This window comes from Oenanthe melanoleuca, chromosome 4 (genome assembly GCF_029582105.1).
Source record: "Oenanthe melanoleuca isolate GR-GAL-2019-014 chromosome 4, OMel1.0, whole genome shotgun sequence".
Lineage (NCBI taxonomy): Eukaryota > Metazoa > Chordata > Aves > Passeriformes > Muscicapidae > Oenanthe > Oenanthe melanoleuca.
Window position 1 is genome coordinate 44221173 of NC_079337.1, and position 19378 is coordinate 44240550.

The following is a 19378-nucleotide window of genomic DNA, read 5'->3' on the forward strand; positions in this document are numbered from 1 at the left end:
CCAACTAAAAAGATCACAAAACTTCAGTAAGAAAAGAATATATTAAGCAAATTTCCACAAAAATCTAACGCAAAATAGCTATAAACTATTAATTAGAAGTAATTTCTAAACTGTATGAAACCACAATGAAGGTTTCCATGGAAATCAAACAAAGGTAAAACAGAATAAAAAAACATTAGCATAAAACATAAACACTAAAATTTAAAGTATAATCAATTTCTCAAAATCTTCAGTAAATTAACCTTAGAGGAATATACTGACATAAAAGAAGTACTCCAAGCACTAGAACAGAAAATATGACAAGTATCTGAATGTCACCTAATAAAAATAAAGCCTGATATTTGTGACAACAGGAATTGCTATTCTGAAGGGAGGAATAATTTAAAATATAATGAACTTTCCTGTTTGCAGCCCTATAATGCCAGCAACCAAGGTTTATAGAAAATGTATAACTCTTATGCAGATAAAACAAAACCTATTTGCATAAGTTATAAAAGCCAGGTTGGAATAAGGCCTTGAGCAACCTGGTCTAGGGGGAGATGTCCCTGCACACAGGAGGGGAGGTTGGGCTAGGTGATCCATTGCAACCTTAAGATTCTACAATTCTACCTGCTTTGCAGGCCACTGCTGATTTCTAAAAGAGGTTAAAAAGTAGGATTCACCTAGGTCAACTTTGTTAGAAAACGAGGTACAAAACTAAAGTTCTAATGGTTAAGAGAAACAAAGGTACAAAATCTGTGTCTCACCTATAAGGGAAATCATAGTAGATAAAACTGATAATATTTACCAAAAGCATGATATATAATAGTAAAAGACTGGAAAAAAAACCTTCCTGAAATTTCCATAGAAACAAATCCATAGAAATAAAAAAATATTTCTAGCTTCAGAAGACAAGTTCTTGTATTTTTTGCATCCAGTGTTCTACTAACCACATGAATACAAATATTAGAGAGAACTGTAAACTGGAATTATAGGCTCAGAGCTCTGCCAGACTGATAACTTGGACTCCAATTGCTCAAATACCTAGATTCCAAGGCAATTGAAAAAGACACAGCAGACACTAGAGCATGAAGGAACAGTTAGATCTCCCAGAGATAATCTGAAGTTCCTTAGCAGATTGCATACTGAGGATAATCCAAATGCCTGTCCTCTGAGCTTTGCAGTATCTGGGTTTAGAGCTTCCTCCTGGATGTTAAAGCAAGCTTATTAAGCACATTAATAACACAAGCTTATTAACAGTTTAGAATTAAAAAAAAAAAACAAATAAAAACAGTGCAATGGTACAAGAGTCTGAGAACATACCATAAAATTAAAGAGAATATACTATACAATGATAACAGAAATTTAAGAACTTCTCTGGTCTTCTAATACCCCATCATAGATGGTAGACTGTTCCAATAATCAACATCTGCTTTTCTAAACTTCCCCAGTAGTCTTCAATGGCCTTCCAGCACTGCTACACTGGATTATTATTTTTAAGAAACTAAATTGAGAACATAGGTATTATAAAACAGTTGTTAAAACAACCATTCTCACCATCCCAGTCCTCACTGACAGTGCATTTGGTTTTAGACTTCTAAGATACTTGTTTCTCCTCCATCACTGGTATCTTCTCTTAAATATCTAAACCATATCCTAGAAAACTCATTTTACATAGCTTTAGTCCTTGTGAATACAAATGACACTTTTCTGCAGCAAAAAGTCCATGCCTGGCTCATTCCACTGATTTACAGGGCTTCCACTTAATTCTTCCACAGCAGAATTAAGACTCTTCCTCTCTTGTACTATTTGCATATTGCTGGCAACTCTTAGAATCAGCACTGAAAACACACAGTGGCACCAATGCAAGGGTACTGGACATTAAAGCAATATATGCCTCAATCACACAATAATATTAACTCTGGCTTGAGAAGCAGCCCAAACACACCACTGCAGTATCAAATGAAGCAAACCTAGACTACCAATTAGTTGGTTCCTAGACATTAATTTTACTGAAATAAACAGCTTCACCTATTTTTTTTAGATTCTGAAGAATATACCTGTGCTCACTCCATCTCACTGAGATTATACTTTATATTTATTATTCAAATAATACTTTATAGTGACATGTCCCTTGTTCTTCCCAACAACTTCAAAAAAATTATTTTTCATAATAATGGATGAGTTTGGGAATTTGCCATCATACCTTGAACTTGACAAATTTTCTATTTCCAAGACTGCAATAACGATTTTATTAAGAATTCCACTAAATGAGCTTGAAATAGAACAAGAGAAAGCACAGATTCAGCTGCAAATGAAGCAGCAGGTGACATCTTGAATCACATGCAGTCACACATACTAAGTCACAGCAAACTGGCACAAGGAGAAATTTCCAAGACTCCCCAGACATTATCTAGTCATGATAAGCAGCAGGCAATACTCAGTTTCTGTCTCAGTGCCAAAAGCAAAGGAATGGAAAGGCCTGGTTTGTCCCACGATGGAGGCACCTGGGATACAGATGCATTCCCAATGGATCCTTTGAAACATAAAAAGGCAATCCAAACGTGTGGGATGCACATGAACCCACAGCAGAGTTCATACAAAGTGTTGCTTAAAAGGAACATTCCAGCAATTGGAATTGAGTTATCTCACTCTAATTAGAGAATGGTTATTTATGAGCTATTTGCACTATGAATACCACTTCCATCGAGATTAGTTCAGAAAGATAACTCAATCTCATTTGGCAAGCTGAGCTTAGATTCCACAGAGCAAAGAGAAAGAGAGGAAAAAAGAAGCAAAAAAGAAGGAAAACCCAGTTATTAAGTTCATAGCTTCAAAAATCCTTATCCTTACCACAGATAAAATAAATAAGCTGTTTTCTTGAACAATTCCATATGACTCCAAAGAATCAGACTAACTATAGGATGCCACATTTGTTCAGTAGACTTATAGTATTATCTAATATGTATGGAATATGCTTCAATATTTCTTCTTTCTTATTTTGCTAATGTATTTTACATTTTATTTTCTTCCTCTTGAGGATAGCCTCAACTCTGCTGAGCTCACCACTAACTGATATGAATAAGAACCAAATAGATTTAATAAGGAAATCATTCATACTAAAACCCACTTTTTTTCAAAATAACATCTGAGTTTCCATCTCTCAGTCTTGCAAGGCTGAAACTGGTCTTTTTTTCATAGAAAAGAAAGATGAGAAATCCACTTTCTATAAAATATCTGTTTATAAAAAGCCCTATGCACAGATAAAGCTGATAAATAGCCCAATGCACTGATGGGCTAATTTCTCTGAAAGCAAAACCCACTTAAATGTAATGCACACTTTAGTAACTGTAAAAGCATAAATGGAGATTAAAACAAAAAAAATTTCTTACAGAAAAAATGTTTTGTGATGGAGAGCTGTAATAGGTACTACTTGACTGAGAAAATACAAGCTTTTGTAGCCAGCTTATAAATGAAACCTATGCTTATTTCTCTATTACTAAAGAAAAATTATCTATCTCACAATCCTTAAAAAATGACATAAGGAAAAGCACTGGTCTGAAAACAAAATACTTATATGAAGAAGTTGGTTAGGACACATTTGAAATATGTCAAAGTCTTCTTCATGGTCTAGAAAGCATTGTAGTGAAAAGAGGTTTCCGATTTTTACCATAATTATGACTACATGCACACTAAGCCTTTAACTCTCTCTGGAAACAAAGATTTTATTGTGTACCATACAGTTTGTATACAATGTCCATTTACTAAACTATTTCCCTGATGATCTAACTCCTCCAGGGTTTATGCAACACTTTATGCTACTTAACAGCCCTAAGTATCACATAATCAAGGTAAGAAATTCAGGTGTCATTTCTACACAACTAATATCTCAGCTATGATTAAGATAGCAACTGTTCAAGCAAAATTTCCCAGAGATACACTGTATGCACAAGCACTTGCACTACACATTTAGAAAGCAATTCTAGTGAATTAGCAACATTTATTTGCTGGTGAGCAATAATACTCTTCCTTTTCCATTAACTACAACTTCCATATTGATAATAAGCAATATTTTTGCTAGTACTCAGAGGTTTTTTGGGTTTTTTTTAAACACAATTTACAATCACATGCAAATATTTGCTGGACTCAAATAAAAAAAAGATAAAAACATAAGCACAAAATTACTTTAATGTTTGTTTACAAAGAAATGAAAAAGATTAAACACCACTATCTGTTCCCAGAGTGGCAACTGAAGAGTTATATGCAATGCAATGTCCATGTGCAAAATTATCCACGAGGCAACATTACAGCCCTCCCTAGTAAGTGAGGAACTAAAATGGTAAATGAGCATCATGCCTTGAATTGTTTTTCCTTTTTACCTTAACTCCCACTGCAACCTAAGACACCATGATTGGCCCCTCCTGTATTTTTCCTATCACTTTCTGATGCCTCAACTGGCTTCTCTGGAGGCAGTGTTTGTCTGTAACTAAGAAGAGCTGCTGCTTCTTCTGGTGAGGTAAATTGCCTAGGTCTTTCTGTTTTCTTACAAATCCCCACATCAGTGCTGCTATACCAAATTGCATCAGTTTTCTCTCCCTTTCACAAAATACATCAACTAGTGCTAGAAGTTCAGTGTTCTTCTGCTGCATGAGAAATGGTTCCAGCAATTTCTCAACAAGGCTATTGCAAATGCCACAGGCATAAAGGCATTTATTTTAAATTACTGAAGAGCTACATTGCTGAAAATTTTCTACCTACCTAAAATAAACTCTCTAACTACAGCAAGAAATTAGTCCAACCCCATAAAACAGTACGGTTATACAGAAGTTAGCAAGTAGTACAGGCACTTATAAACAGAAAATAGTAGATGCATTACGGAGAAGTCATTAAAGTAGAAATATATAATCCACACAGATAATATATATTCATGCATTGAGCTACTCTCAGACTTGTGAGAAGACAGTTTTCTTCCAAAATCTCTTCTGACCACTTCATAGAACCTTTCTTTACTGAAGAATCTAATTAAGCAAGTATAAGGAACAGGTAATAAATAAGGGAAGATGTCCATTTTGTCATTGTAACAACTTATAATTACAGTATTCACACTAAATATATACAAAACAATCTATTCTACCCACTGATACAGTTGTCAAAGTGATATGTCACAAAGTGATGCGTCAAAATAAATTCCCCAAAGTGGCACAATCATCACAATTGCAAATTTCACACAACCACAGAATCTACACAATGCACTTTTTCTACAACTTTAAACTTGACTACATTTTCATATTCGGGCAATTGCTTCCGAAAGTAGTTTAAAGGTTTTCTGTCCACCACTGAGATGAACAAGGAATTGAAATCTTGTAACAAAACCTATGCTAATCCTTACTCCGTGAGCAATACATTCCAGTTTGAGAACTGTTACAAGAACATCATACATTAAAAGCAATTCAGAGAAGAAAATTTTAATAATAATAAAAATTTAATTATAAAAATGATAAATAATGAAATATTAAATAAATAAATAAATAAATAATAAACTTCCAAAGTTTGGAAGACTCCTCTCGTTTCTTTGACAAAGAAAAATAGAAAAAAACTAAAATCTACTAAACACAGAGCAGCACAACCTGATAGCTCGGAGAAAAAATTAGGCTACCAGAAGGAACATTCTAGAAGTGAAAGAAAAGTGCAAGCAAGGGTATTTTTGACTTCCCCTTGTCCCTGCTCCCCTCCTCCCCCAAGGAAAATACATTTGGGTGTTCAACTGACTCTTACAGGATGGAATAATTGAACATCAGTGCCTCTAAATTAGTCAAGATACTTACAGATGTATCCATTAATGGTTGAGAATGAAAGCGTACAATGTACAACTTGTTCTACCTTTCTTACCATTGTTTGTGATATGATGGTGATATAAGGGCACTCAATTTGCACAGAACCAAAACTTCTAAACAGGATCACTAAATAACTAGAGTTAGATATAAAAGATGGAACTTATTAAAGCCTGGGGCTAGGAAAAGGAAATAATTTCTCTCATTTTGAAGAAAATATAATAAAATATTCAAATATGGAGAAACCAAAGCTGCATTGCAGGAAAGAGACTAAGTTTCAGGAATTCTTCCACTTGCTAAAGTCACAGCTGTCAGATTCCATCCTGTTTAACTGAAAAAATGAGTTAGCTAATACTCAAAAGGACCCTAACCAGAAATATTATGATGGCAAATTGAATTATAAACAGAAAACACAGTGTCATAAATCAACAATTGGATTTTTGTAACTGTCTTGTTACTTGTCCTGCTGGTTTTTCTCTCCTTTTCTTCTACTTTTTCCCAAATAGCCAAGAAGGTGATTAGGCTATCCCTAACCTTCTTTTTTACCTGTTACAGAATAGTATTTTCCTTTTTTTCCCCTACAAAAATCGTACACTTCAGAGACATAAAGGTAGCAGTACAAAGAGTTTTTTGGTCATGAGTTACAGCTAACTGACCTGTTTGTTGGAATTCCTGTTTTGAATAAGGCAGGAGGAGATGTGAAATCAGGTTTGGTCGACTGCACTGCCAACTCTTTCTCCAAATTTCCAGTTCTGCCCTGCTGTACCTTCAAAATAATGTTTCATCATTAGTTTACCCTCACAAGTGTAGTAGCTCCAACACCCAACAAACACGTAGCCAACACAAAAAGAAAGTCCAATTTTATCCAGAATTTCAAAAATTGTCACCTCTGCATAGCTACCAAAATTATATATTTGGTATTGATGTATTACTTAAGTACTGTGTTTCATACATATAACAATCAATATACCAGAGAATTAACTGCTACAGAAGATTAGACAGCTTAAATATTTATTTTCCAAGTATTTCATTTGTATGTGAACAGACCAAACTGATTTTCTTGAAGAATTCCCTGTATGAACAAAATTACACCTTAAGATTATGAAAAAAAAATTAAATAAGTTTCCTTCTTTTAAAAATTAATGGATATCTAACAAGCCTGCCATCCACTACCAACAAACCATGAGACAAGAAACTTGAATGGATTCTCCATTTGCCTCACTGATTGTGAGATCTAGTAACCACCTTTCTGAGTCATACCAGGAAGTCATCTCATACTCTGGGTTATGTAAATTGCAAAAGACTTTTCATTAGCTCAGACAGAACATCTCAGAAACACCCTGCTGTTGCTTTAGTACTGCAAAATTCCAGACACTTCTTTTATTAAAGCTATGCAAAACCTTTGGTGCAAGTACATCAAGTATTGTTTTACTTCAGCAGCAGCTACATGGGTTAGCATTAAAGACAAATATATAGTGATTTAATTTTAAAGTTCCTCCCACTGCACCAGCTACAAAGCTACATCACTCTATGTAGCTAATTCACCCATGCTATAACATTATATAAGCTGTGATCTCACAGCTTGTAAGGAAGTGAACTATGTTTCTGCAGAACCTCACAATGGCACATCTTCCCCAACCCACAAAAATGCACATAAATAGTTAAAAATTATTAAAAATTGAATGAATGTTTCCTATCCAGAAATATAAAGGGGGAAAGGTCTAAGTATTTATCTGAAAAAGACTTCTACAAATTAATGACCAATTGGAAAATGTAGAAGATGTTCTTGCCTGTTACAGGAGATGAATATAAATTACATGTAAATATAATGTAAATTACATTAGACTGTTTCAGAAGAGAAGGAAAAAAGTTAATGAAATTAGTAATCATATTTAAACTCCTTTTAAAACATGACAAACTCTTACAACACAATTATTACCTGTACTGTTTGGTCACCAGAGCCAATACTGAGCTGGAAATAGGAAGTTTTGGGTTGGACAACTTATCCTTTTTCCTTCAGAATATTTCAGAGAAGTTTGAGATTACCATCAGTTGCAAATTGTAACTCCAACTGTTCACTATTTCTACGGTCCCACAGCACTATTATAATGATAACTGAGAAAGGTATAAAGCCCCAGAAACCTTCTGATCCATTCTTGCTAAAATAAAATCAAAGTAACTAAATATTCTCAAGTAGCATATAAGAGAAAACAAAACACCCATCACCAATTGACAGTTCTGTATCTGCAACTGACAGGAGTACAGAAGAAAGAAACAGTTTCAAGTCACTTCAAAGACAGTTCAAGAACAACAATAACAACATATTAAGAACAGGTAAAATAAATAACCTTTCTGCTATAATTTTAAGTTTAGCATCAAACAAGTAAATGAGAAACTGAGAAGATATAAAAGATGTTCAATCCTTAAGATAAATGCCATCATGTAGGTCTTTCTATTCTCTGAAAATCAGCATTCCTGAATGGAAAAATTATTATACATAACTTGATTTATTGTCAGCTAACCTCAGAAGGACAGCACAAAAATACGGAAGATTGATTTTCATATCAGAGTTGTCAAGGATAACGGTTACAAAACACTGTAGTAATAGCTACAATTGCCAATGCCAAGGAAAAACAAACATGCCATAATCTACAAAAGCTTCCCCACCACATCTGCACAAATTCTCTAATCTGCACAAACGAATGCACTACAACTACAAATAAACCACCACATCAAAAAAAATTAATTTCACTGGGAAATTTGTTAGTTCAGGCCACTAACTCACATGCTTGCAGGAGAGTGATGAACAAAGCAACACTTTTTAATCCACGTTTTGTGACATATACAGAAAGTCACTGATGTAAGATGAGAGTATGAAATAATGGCTGGGTCCATATCAGTTGTTCTTCTATCAGTCTGTGCTGGCATGGGAAGCAATACTCAAGAAAAATGAGAGCAACCAACAAAATTTTACTAAAATTCACCTTAAAAAGATGGTATCTGCCATCGAGAATCTCTGCACTTGGTCTTACTTCCATAGCTTTGTCTTCAGCCTAAGTTAAATAACACATTGCCCATTAAGATACCACACAACTCTTAAATGATGGGCCACAGTCTCAGTAAAGGTACAGATGCAATCTAGCTGTAGCTGTCTGTCACACTATCCACAAAATTGCCAGTGAAGCAACACAGTAACACTCCAGGTTCAGGGAAGGGAGTCGGGTGCAAACTCTAACAAATGTACTGAACTGGGCAGAACAAGCTTACAACACACAAGCAGCTTTAGAGGGAAAAAACATCTAAAATACAAAAAAACACTATTTACCGTAATTTTATTTGTGGTTGAGGTAACTGGCAAAATTTCAAGACCCATTCGTATTCTCTTTTGCTTTTCACAGTAAGCTTTCCAAGTATCTTCATTGAAGCCATAGTTAAAATAATCAGAAAGATCAGCCCCTTTAAGTAGAGAAGCATAGGTTTTTTAGGACATTACAAATTTTATCTTTTCTCCACCAAACATATATGCATTTCTACTTAGAGCATCAAAACTGATTAGGTATTGATCTAAATAAGCACAACTGAAATGTACAATTCATTAACAGACAGAGTACTCCTGGCTAAAATTGTAAAACCATTAAAATTGAGTCAGAAACAGGAACTTGACTAGCATTATGAAGTGGGGACCAAGAGTAGAGAATATAATGGGATATTATAATTCCTCATATCTCTACAACATTTCCAACAGCAGAAAATCAACAAAAGCTTCTTTTTTTTCCTGTTTTGCAGACACTATTTGTATTACCAAAGCAATATGCAAACACTTGCAGCAGCAAGATGTACTGGTAATAAAAACCGAATCAATGTTGGTATAATTAGAAAAATCTGGACAAATCACTTGAGCCAACGAGACAATACAGAGGAGACTCATGGAAAATCTGTGCAGCAAGTCTCAGTTTCTTATTCAAAGCCCATGGATGGCTATGCATGGACACAACCTAGCACGCACAGCTATGTTTTACCATTCTTCATGCTAAAGAACCTGTCAGAACTATTTACCATTTTGCTTTATCTTGTGTTCCATGGCACAGAGCAATGGCAGCAATCTCCACAGAAACACATATTTCCAAGGAGCATCCAGGATACACATGTATCAAAAAAAATGGCCTGTCTCTTTCTCCTGACACATGACGGGAATGTATACTAACAAACAGGGCACACCTAAGCACTCTGTAGCACAGCAGGAAGGCAACAAGTAACACAGTTGCTTTTTCCAAATTATGCCTTCCAGTACCTCTGAGGGATAGGTAAGATGACACCCACATGCAGTCAACAGGAATCGCTATTAAAATAACCTACTGAATACCTATGTATCAGGTAACATAAACCAGACATTACCTGGCTTTCTCCAAGGTTTATCTTCAAAAGAATCTAAATCCACTTCCAGAAGTGGCACACCATTAATATTCCCTGGTGCATCTAGATCCAGTCCTTTGACTTTTGCACCTGTGAAGAAAAGTTAAAGTTAGAGCCTTCTGTATCTACCAAATGGAATTTTATCAGTACCATTACACTTAAAATAATAAAAAATAAATTAAAAGCCAGACAAATTTATCAAGAAGTTTTAAAAGTAACAATTATTTCCTTAATCCAAAACAATCCTTTTTTTTTTTATTTTTACTAATATTACTGTGTAAATTTTCTTACCAGAAGATCCATAAGCTCGTCCTCCTGCCTTAATATTGAGATTCACAGGTGCTGCTCCATAACTTCAAGAAATTAACAAAAAAATGAATTAGACAAAGAAAACTTTTAAACCCGAAGAAAATACAAAACAAGAGATAGCTAGATCCAGAAACATATTGGACCTAGGCTCAATCACCATCCTGAATCTCTAGCTTTCCAAGCTGGTAACTGTAAAAGTAAAGAGATCAGCCTAGGAGGAAGAGAGAGTACCTTTCTATGCTCAGTAGCAACTTCTCCAACTAATAAACAGTAGTGAAGCAAGTCCCAGTCACTCTTCCTGAGTTGAAAGGATAAAGACCTTGATAGAAACAAGAATGGACAGAACCAGAAGAAGAGAGAGAAAGGAAAAATGCAGTTCATTTAGGGATACAGATGACAGTCTGGGGATTAGAGTAAAAACAAAATAAATTAAAAAAAAAAAAAAAAAAAAAAGGAAAGGTTTGGATGGATCATTTTCTCTTTTCATAATAATTCCATTTAATCTGCACAGAAGTGGAAAATACAAGCATTTCTCTAAAATTACTGAAGTGCTGTTTCAATGTACTTCTACAAATCATATATCCTTGTGACCAACAGAAAAGTATGCAATTTTCCACTTTCTAAAATACTTGAGACCTTTCTTCATAAAAATGCACTGAGAAATCTAACTGCTGAAAAGATTTAACTAGCTTAGGAATTACAGTATTGTTCATTTGTAACATAAAGAGCTAGCTCACCCTACCATTTGTGTGTAATGTAACTTATCCTCACAGGTGACCCATATACATCATGAGATTAGCATGTAATTAGAAGGCCAGGGTATAGTTTACAGTATCCACTTCCATGCAGTTCTTGTTTACTTTCAAGTTCTACAACCGCACAAAATTGACAAAAAACATTTAACCTTCTGATCTGCCATGCTGTATTTCTGCATGATTTTGTCAAACAAATCTATTGGGTTTTTTAAACTGCAATTGACTATTACATGAAAAATTTAATCTTATAAAACAGACTTGTTCTACTGCAGTTAAAACATACAGCAACGTTCAGTTTGTTTTAGATTTCTGCCCTTCCATGAACTTTCTGTCCAATTTGTCCAGGAAAGAAGATTTTTGCGAAGACAGGCATTCCTATATAAAACTTTCTACTCTAATTAGATCTAGGATCATCTGCTCATTGTTTCCTTCACATAAAGAGCATCAGCAAATCCACTGAGAATATAAATCTAGTTTTGCTTTAGTATTACAAATTCGAAGTCCCTGTCTAGACCACAAGAATACTGCAAGTTACTGAAAGCAGAAAAATAAAGAACTGAAAGAATTGGCGTTTTTCTAGTACATTGATTTGCATGGTATTTTAGAATATGAAATCCTGAAAGTTTAAAAATACTGTGTTTCAAACAGGAGTAAATCACCTGCATTCTGAAGTTAAAAATACAATGCTATACATGAGTCAGACCTACCTGCAGACCTGTCATAATTCCATTAAGAAATGGCACCCTAGTAACTCTGGTTTTAATAAGTATAAAAATACTATGATTGCCAAGAAAAACAAGCAAACCATGTCCCTCAGAAAATTTCCACACAATGAAAAATATTATTTAATAATTTTGGGTAAAATTAGCACTGTAAAAAACAACCCCTTTTTCAAGACTAGAAGGGGCAATAAAAAGTAGCAAGATCAGTACAAATGCCCTAACCATTATCAAGAGAAATAATCTCCGAGACTCACAGCTCCATCCTCAAGTACATTAAAATCTTATTTGAGAATATCAATAGGGATTGAAACTACACAGGTCTAATTAGAACTGTATCCACTGAAAACAGGATGAGGGACAAACACTTCTCATGTTCTTGCCATTCTATCCTCTGCAACCAAAATGACGCTGGCACAGTAATGACCCCAAAAAAGCTATATAACATAATCATTCCATAATAAAAAAAAACTCACTCCTTTACAAACTTCATCCAATTATTTCTCAAAATCTGAAAACACAATTTAAACTCATACAAAACTCTTCCTGGTATTCCACTGGTTTAATTCTGTTTTTTTTTCAAGCCACTGTATCATTAAAAACATTGTTAAAGAGCTGAAAAAATTCTGAATTGACAGTAATTGTGCACACAATCTGACACTTTTGGCAAGTATTAAATTGCAAATACGTGGCAAATATAAAATTAAAAAACATATAAAAATATTAAAAAGGCAAATAAATGGCAAGTATTAAAGTGACTGCATTAGTAATTAAATATAATCTCAAAAGTTTCCCCAGTTAATGTTTGTAAATAACTCACCTAAACTGTGGAGCTCCTGTCTTAATATCCCCTATGGTGACTTGAACATCATCTTCGTCATCATCACTATCACTATCACTGTCATCCTCAGCCTCTGCCACCTTCTATAAAAGAAAAAGTCATTGCTTAGACAAAAAGCAGTCACTTACCTTCACAATGGAAACACAATCCAGACAAAACTATCCATTCTAGAAATCTTTCAAAGAAGAAAATTCTCCACTTCCTAGACATTAGAATTTAGTAGCATTAACAGTAAATTTTGGACGTTACAAGTATCTGAAACAACTGGATTAAAATAGAGAAGTGTCTTTAACACTAGGTTCAGTTTCTCAAGCACAAAAGAGATTCTACTATCTAATATCCTTCTTCCCTCTATCTACCTCATACACACTGATTCTATTCTTACCTTGTCATTCAGGAAATAACTAAAAGATATGCATGACTAGCTTCTTGCCATCATCAATTATCTATTTAATGTAACCCAAGTAAATGTTTTTCCAGTTGATGATGAACACTGGAGAAATCTGTATAGTTCCTAACATAAGTAAACTACATAAAATACTTGAGACATTTCAGCAAAGAGACTGAAAAATCAGATACAGGAGCATGCTATATGATATACTGAGCTTTTTAGACTCCAGACTAGCACTAAACATGTCCTTCCTAAATGGCAATGATCAATTCAGACCATTTCATTTGTAGATTTGTTCTTTTCCTCCCAATGAACATCACTCTCCTTTTTTCTATGCAGAATTCAATAACCATGTATTAACTAGTCAGTTCTTCACAGTTAGTCCTTGATCTATCTTGATTAACTTTGTATCATCAGCAAACTTGTAATTTCAAAAAGTTGCTCTTTTCCAAGTAAATACATTAAACAGCACAGGTTAAGCATAAAATTCCAGAGAATCCTCCCTGGAGGTGACTTTCCTTTACTGTGAAAACAGAATGTTGACTTCTACCCTGTGCTTTCACGCATATCTATCACAAATCAGATAAGATCAGTTATCCACATAGGACTTATTTTGTAACTGCATAGTTTTTAAAAACCTTTTGGTGAGGAACTTCTTCAAAAACTTTGCGGAATCCACGTGAACTTTTCCAACCAAATCACCCTTATTCGCATATGGGAATCCTTCAGCAAAAGGCTGAACACATCAAAGCCAAGCTGATTCTGCCCTGGCAGCCTGCAGTTATCCATACAGAGCTGAGTTCTAGCCCATGTTTACTATATCATTTATTAAGTTGCCTGGTACATAAAAAAATCAACAAAAATCAACAGTTCCTTAGAAGATAAGATGTTGGAGTGCAGCTCATCCTTGCTACACTACATTAATATCATTTCATAACGATGAAATTCTTGGGGTAGGAAAGATAGGGCAAGTCTAGATCAGTATGGATGTTCTGTAAATGACAGCTGAAGACAGTCTTTCAATTCCTTATGGCTGAAAAGTACAAATTCATCCATCATTCACCAGGCAACTCACAGAGATGCCATTAAAAAGGCATCAAACAGGAAATAAAATTTATTCTGGACAACGTACCTTTTCAACCAAAACCCTCTTCACTTATAATCAATGATTTCTTAGTTCCATCCTCACAGAAATATTCACCTGCTCCTATTCAACCAACTTGATCAACAACCATTTTTCTAAGCTGCTGCTGAATGTTCATGGACACCATTTACCGTGAAGTTTTCAATTTTATGGAGATAATATAACAATGTCAGGCTTTATATAGATAGAAAAATAAAAAAATATGCAAGAATACAAGAAAACTGAGCCTATAAGGATTTCCAGAAATACAAAGTGCACCTTTGATGTACTCGAAGTAGCTTTTCAGTTTAAACAACTGAAATAAGTTTTAAAGTTTTAATAACTTTTCCTTCAATTTTAAATACACTGTAATGCCTTCCATTTTAAAAGTGTTAGATTTACTGTAAAAAAGTACTTCACTAAGAGGCCAGTCCTTGAGACTTGCACAAGTATCTCAATAATGGTTTCTGTATCACTTAAAGTTATTTCTTGGAAGATATAAGCTAAAAAGTACCACTGAAGTAAAACAACAATTTTCTCATAGAACTTCTCACACTTAATTTTTCCCATTCACAGTAATCTGAATCCTTTAATCAATACAACAACTATAAATTTAATTTCTTGGTCCTTTCTTTCATCATGCTAACACTGACGTTATTAGAAATACTAAATATTGAAGACTACTACAAAACAAGTATTGTCTCTGAAAGGCATGTGTAATTCATCTCTTGGTTCACACTTTCACATAGTTCTGCAAATGCTGGTTGTCTATCACTTTCAAAAAAAGAAAAATGATCAGAGGACTTTACTTTCTTATCACTGAGAAAAAATAGACCATTTTGAAAAGGATGTCTCTGAGAAAAGAGAGGTGTTTCAAGCACCATCTTTCTGCCCCCCAAAGAAACTTGGGAGCACTATTCATTTATATTCTTTAAGTTAGACTTAAAAAGCAGACTGCAGCTGGAAATCTGATTTCCTAATTTAGTAATTTCTACAGTTTCTGCAGATTTCAAACACATTTTAGGAAAAAAAAAAGGCACACACTTAGACATTAATTCATTTAAATATAAGTCCTAGTCAAATTATGATTCTCAGTAAATCATAGAATCAAAATGTATTAAAACAGTATTTAAAAAACACATTTAAAACTACCGTTTTCACAATGCCATTTTCTGCAGCTTCCTCTTCACTTCCAGGTGGGAGTGGAGCACTTAAACAAAAACAAACAGGAAAAGATGAAACTAGATATTTATGCACACGTTATTTCAAGTATCAGCTAATGAGGAAGCTTTGCTACATCATTCCAGATGAAAACCCAAAGCTCTAGTTGTCTTCTGCATTAATTAAAAAAAACAAAGTTGACTTATTAAAAAAAACCAAGATGAATATAACTTTATATTAGCAATATTTAGCTATAATAAATCATACTAACTGGATGCCTGTGGAATAGCTGGAAGTAATGAGGCATTACAGTTGGATATTCTTTTGAAATCAAACTGAAATACTTTGTAACACATGAAGGGAGAGTAAGTTGTTTGGGTTTTTTTCCCCTGCAGAGAGATACTTTTCAAAAACATAATGGAAAAAAAAACATTTAAACACCCACAGGTAATGTTTCACTGAATGAGAATTCCCACATCAGCATTGTGAAATTTTCTTCTACCATATGGAATAGTTACAGTTCAATGACCAATTACATTTTAATTGTAGACTGAGAACTGTAACAATTTTAAAACTACTGGTCCATCTAAAAGGATGAGTACTGTGAAATCCATGCAAATGAGCTGTCTCACTGGGCCAAACTATTGCTGCTTCCTACACAGCAATACTTTAACTTCCACCACAGATCCATTAGCTGCTAGGATGCTGCATCACAAATAACAGAGTAAGCAGGGAGCCATCTAGAAACAATATTCTTTCACTGAAAAGGAATTTCTGAAACTGACTGTGCAATTACCAATTTTTACTGAATAAAATGATTTTAACCACATACTCTGTTGGCAACACACCCATAAGTGTTGCACTCAATATTGCCTCAGTATTCAAGCATGATAATTTCAATTCATTACCTGGTAAAATGACAGACTAGGTACAGAACCTGAATAACACCTCACAATTTCTTTATATATAAACAATGCCATAACTGAGAGGCCAGAGACCAAGACTTTTAACAGCTGAACTGTCCCCATACTTCCACAGTTCGAAACACAATTCCCAAGATGCGTAAGTTAATATTTGTTATGCTTTTTGTCCACAACTATGCATTGAGACAACCAAATGCCAAGCTAGACACTATTGACCAAAAACTGGAGTATACTGTTTCTAAAGATCATTCCATGCAAGTAATTTTCCTAAATAACAGTAATAGTGGCAAAGATGCCAGGTCAAAAAAAGGTAACTGAAGGAATCAATTGATATGGAATAGCTTCTAAAAAAAAAAAAAAGCAAATTAATAACTAGAATTCTTTGTCCTGGAAGAGACAGGATTCAAGACAAATGGAACAGAGGTCTAAAAACCGGTTATGTGACACAGAAAAAGTGAAAGAAAACAACTCTGTTTCTTATACTACAGAAATAACAGGAATCAAATAATTACACCTAGTAGCTGCTTCACAATGATATCATATGAAGTCATGTGGTGGAAGTCCTTCCTGCTTTATCATTCTGTGCTGCTTGTCAAAAGTTGACATGAGTTCAAAAGAGCAACTGAGCAAGCTTATAAACAAGCAGTCCACCAAGGCTAACTAAGTGCAAGAGTTCTCACTGAAAAAAATGGAAACATCTATAGAAAATAATGTATGTTTTCACATAGTGATTTTCCCTTTATTTTTTTATCTTGACAATCAATAATTGCCATATTTTACCAATTATGAGAATTTCCTTCATTCAGCACAAATGACTGATTCCCTTTTCCAGTCAGTCCTCATTATTCATTTCCATTAACTTCGTTAAATTTTCAAGGGAGCATCTTTGTGCTCTCATACAGCTCTTTGTAACTCAAGAAGGCTCCCCTCAAATTACTCCAAAGCGTTCCTAAGTTTCTCTAAGTTTCTTTCAAATACTGTCTTACTGGTAAAACCCTGAAGCAGATGTCATCTGTATATCAAACTACCCAATAATCTTCCACAGCTTCCCTGTATTTCTGCTTTTGTAACTACACTGCAAACTACTGGGAGATAAGATGTTTTTAATTGCTAAACTATCTCAAACAAGTCCTGATCCATCATTAAGACTACAAAGCACAATAATTACAAAAGTAAAAGACCTGTTGGCATTTTGTGAGGGGTTATTGCTGTCCATACAATTAAAGTAACTTTCATACTTAAGTGACCCAATTTCGCAGGTGCAGCCATTTCACAGAAAAGCAGAGTTCAAGCATACTATCTTAAGGATATTTTCAAAGACACCAGAGTGTGTTCAGGTGCTACCAGCTTTCAAGGAGCTGGGAAGAAGAATGTAGTGAACACAGGTTTTGTGCAGCCATGCTACAGGGCTTTCAGTTGTCAGGATACTCACCTAGATTTTTCTTCCTCTGGTCTCTCTGCTTCATTTTCATCTACCATAAGAGAAAAGAAACACAATATTTAAGAATAAAATCCCTAGGGTATCAACTGTGACAGATTATCTTGGCATGTAGAATATTAGGCAAGTCTTCAGATTACTATTAAGACATGTTCGTAACATTTCAATTGTGAAATCAGTCGACCAGACCCCTGAGCGCTCACAGAGCTCTACACTGACAGGTCCACCACATGGGCAAGGTTTAGTTTATATGTTTCATTAATATCTGAACGTAAAGATAGACCCTAAAGTTTTTTTTAAAGTTAATACATAAAAGGTTAAGTCTGTTTCAGTACTTCGGAGCCGGGAGCTCGGGCAGGAGAGCACCAGGGAGAACTCGGTCCCCCAGGGATGCCTATGGGGCAGGGACACCACGCGGGGCTCTCGCTGCTGAGGCCCAGCACGCCTCGGCCTGTGCGGCCCGGGCCGAGGGCCCGCGGCACCGGCAGCGGAGACCGGGGAGGGGAAGGGGCCGGCAGCCGTGGCCACCGGGGGGGCGGCCGGGAGGAGAGAGGGGGCAGCGCAGCCCCGGGGGCGGCGGGACCGGGGGACCTGGTCCAGCGGCCCGGCCAGGCGGCGCACGCCGCGGCCTGCGCACCCCCGCACGGCCCCCCCGCCGCGGCGGCGCCGGGCCGGCCCGCTGGGGAGGCGGGCTGGGCACGGGGGTCGGGGAAGGTCCGTACCGCCATAGAGCCACTCCTCCTCCTCGTCCCCGGCGGCCCCATCGGCGTCCGCCGACAGCCGCTCCGCCTCGCCGGTAGACATGGCCGCCTCCCGCGGGACGCGCGGGCCCGGCCCCGGCCCCGGCAGCGCCTCCCGCCGCCGGCCGCCCCGCCGCGCCGCGCCGCCCCCGCGCTCCCCCGGCGCCCCGGGCCGCGGCCAGGCGGTGCACGGGCGGGCGGCTGCGAACGCCCAACGCGGCCTCTCGCGGAGGATCCGCCGCCGCCGCCGCCGCCCGGCGCTTCCCCTCCCCCCGCGTGAGTGACACGCACAGGAAGCGGGCCCGGCCCGGCCCCGCGGCGCCCCGGGCACGGGCTGCGGGGGGCGGCCCGGCCGGCCCGGCCCCGGCACTGCCCTCCCGCCGGGCCGGCCGGCACCGGCCGTGCGCTGCCACTCACCGCGGCTGTTCCTGCGCCGCTCTCCCGCGGCGCGCTGCGAGAGCTGCCGTCCCTTCCTCTGGCTGCCCTTTGCTCTCGGTGGTCCCTGGGCTCTCCTGCGTGCCTGGACGCCCGTCCATCCCCTCAGCAGGGATCACCGGCAGCACGGAGATCTCCTCGAGAGCATCCTTGCCTGTCTCCGGAGCAGGACTTGGCTAAACACGCTTACACTCCAGTGCCGTGCATCTGCTGGCAGCTGCTGGGGGAGCGTAACCGCGGGGTAAACACGCCGCTGCTTCTGCTACTACTGTCCCTCTGCTCAGGGAACACCCCAGCCGGATGCAGTATTTTAGGTTAAC

General features: G+C 37.1%; 1 protein-coding gene across 2 annotated transcripts in view; it reads right to left on the reverse strand.

Annotated features, from left to right (window-relative positions):
• Window positions 1-18877, reverse strand: part of FIP1L1 (factor interacting with PAPOLA and CPSF1) — a 38052-nt gene extending 19175 nt beyond the window's left edge. Inside the window, exons 1-9 of one of the 2 annotated variants that reach the window (XM_056490507.1) lie at window positions 18606-18877; window positions 17878-17917; window positions 15514-15571; window positions 12827-12930; window positions 10515-10576; window positions 10206-10313; window positions 9136-9266; window positions 8795-8863; window positions 6467-6576 (exon numbers count right to left, since the gene is read on the reverse strand). In XM_056490507.1, coding sequence (XP_056346482.1) covers window positions 6467-6576; window positions 8795-8863; window positions 9136-9266; window positions 10206-10313; window positions 10515-10576; window positions 12827-12930; window positions 15514-15571; window positions 17878-17917; window positions 18606-18687 — 764 coding nt within the window. In that variant the 5' untranslated portion in view covers window positions 18688-18877. The remainder of the gene's footprint in view (window positions 1-6466; window positions 6577-8794; window positions 8864-9135; window positions 9267-10205; window positions 10314-10514; window positions 10577-12826; window positions 12931-15513; window positions 15572-17877; window positions 17918-18605) is intronic. The other variant, XM_056490508.1, reaches the window with a different exon arrangement.
• Window positions 18878-19378: the final 501 nt, after the last annotated feature.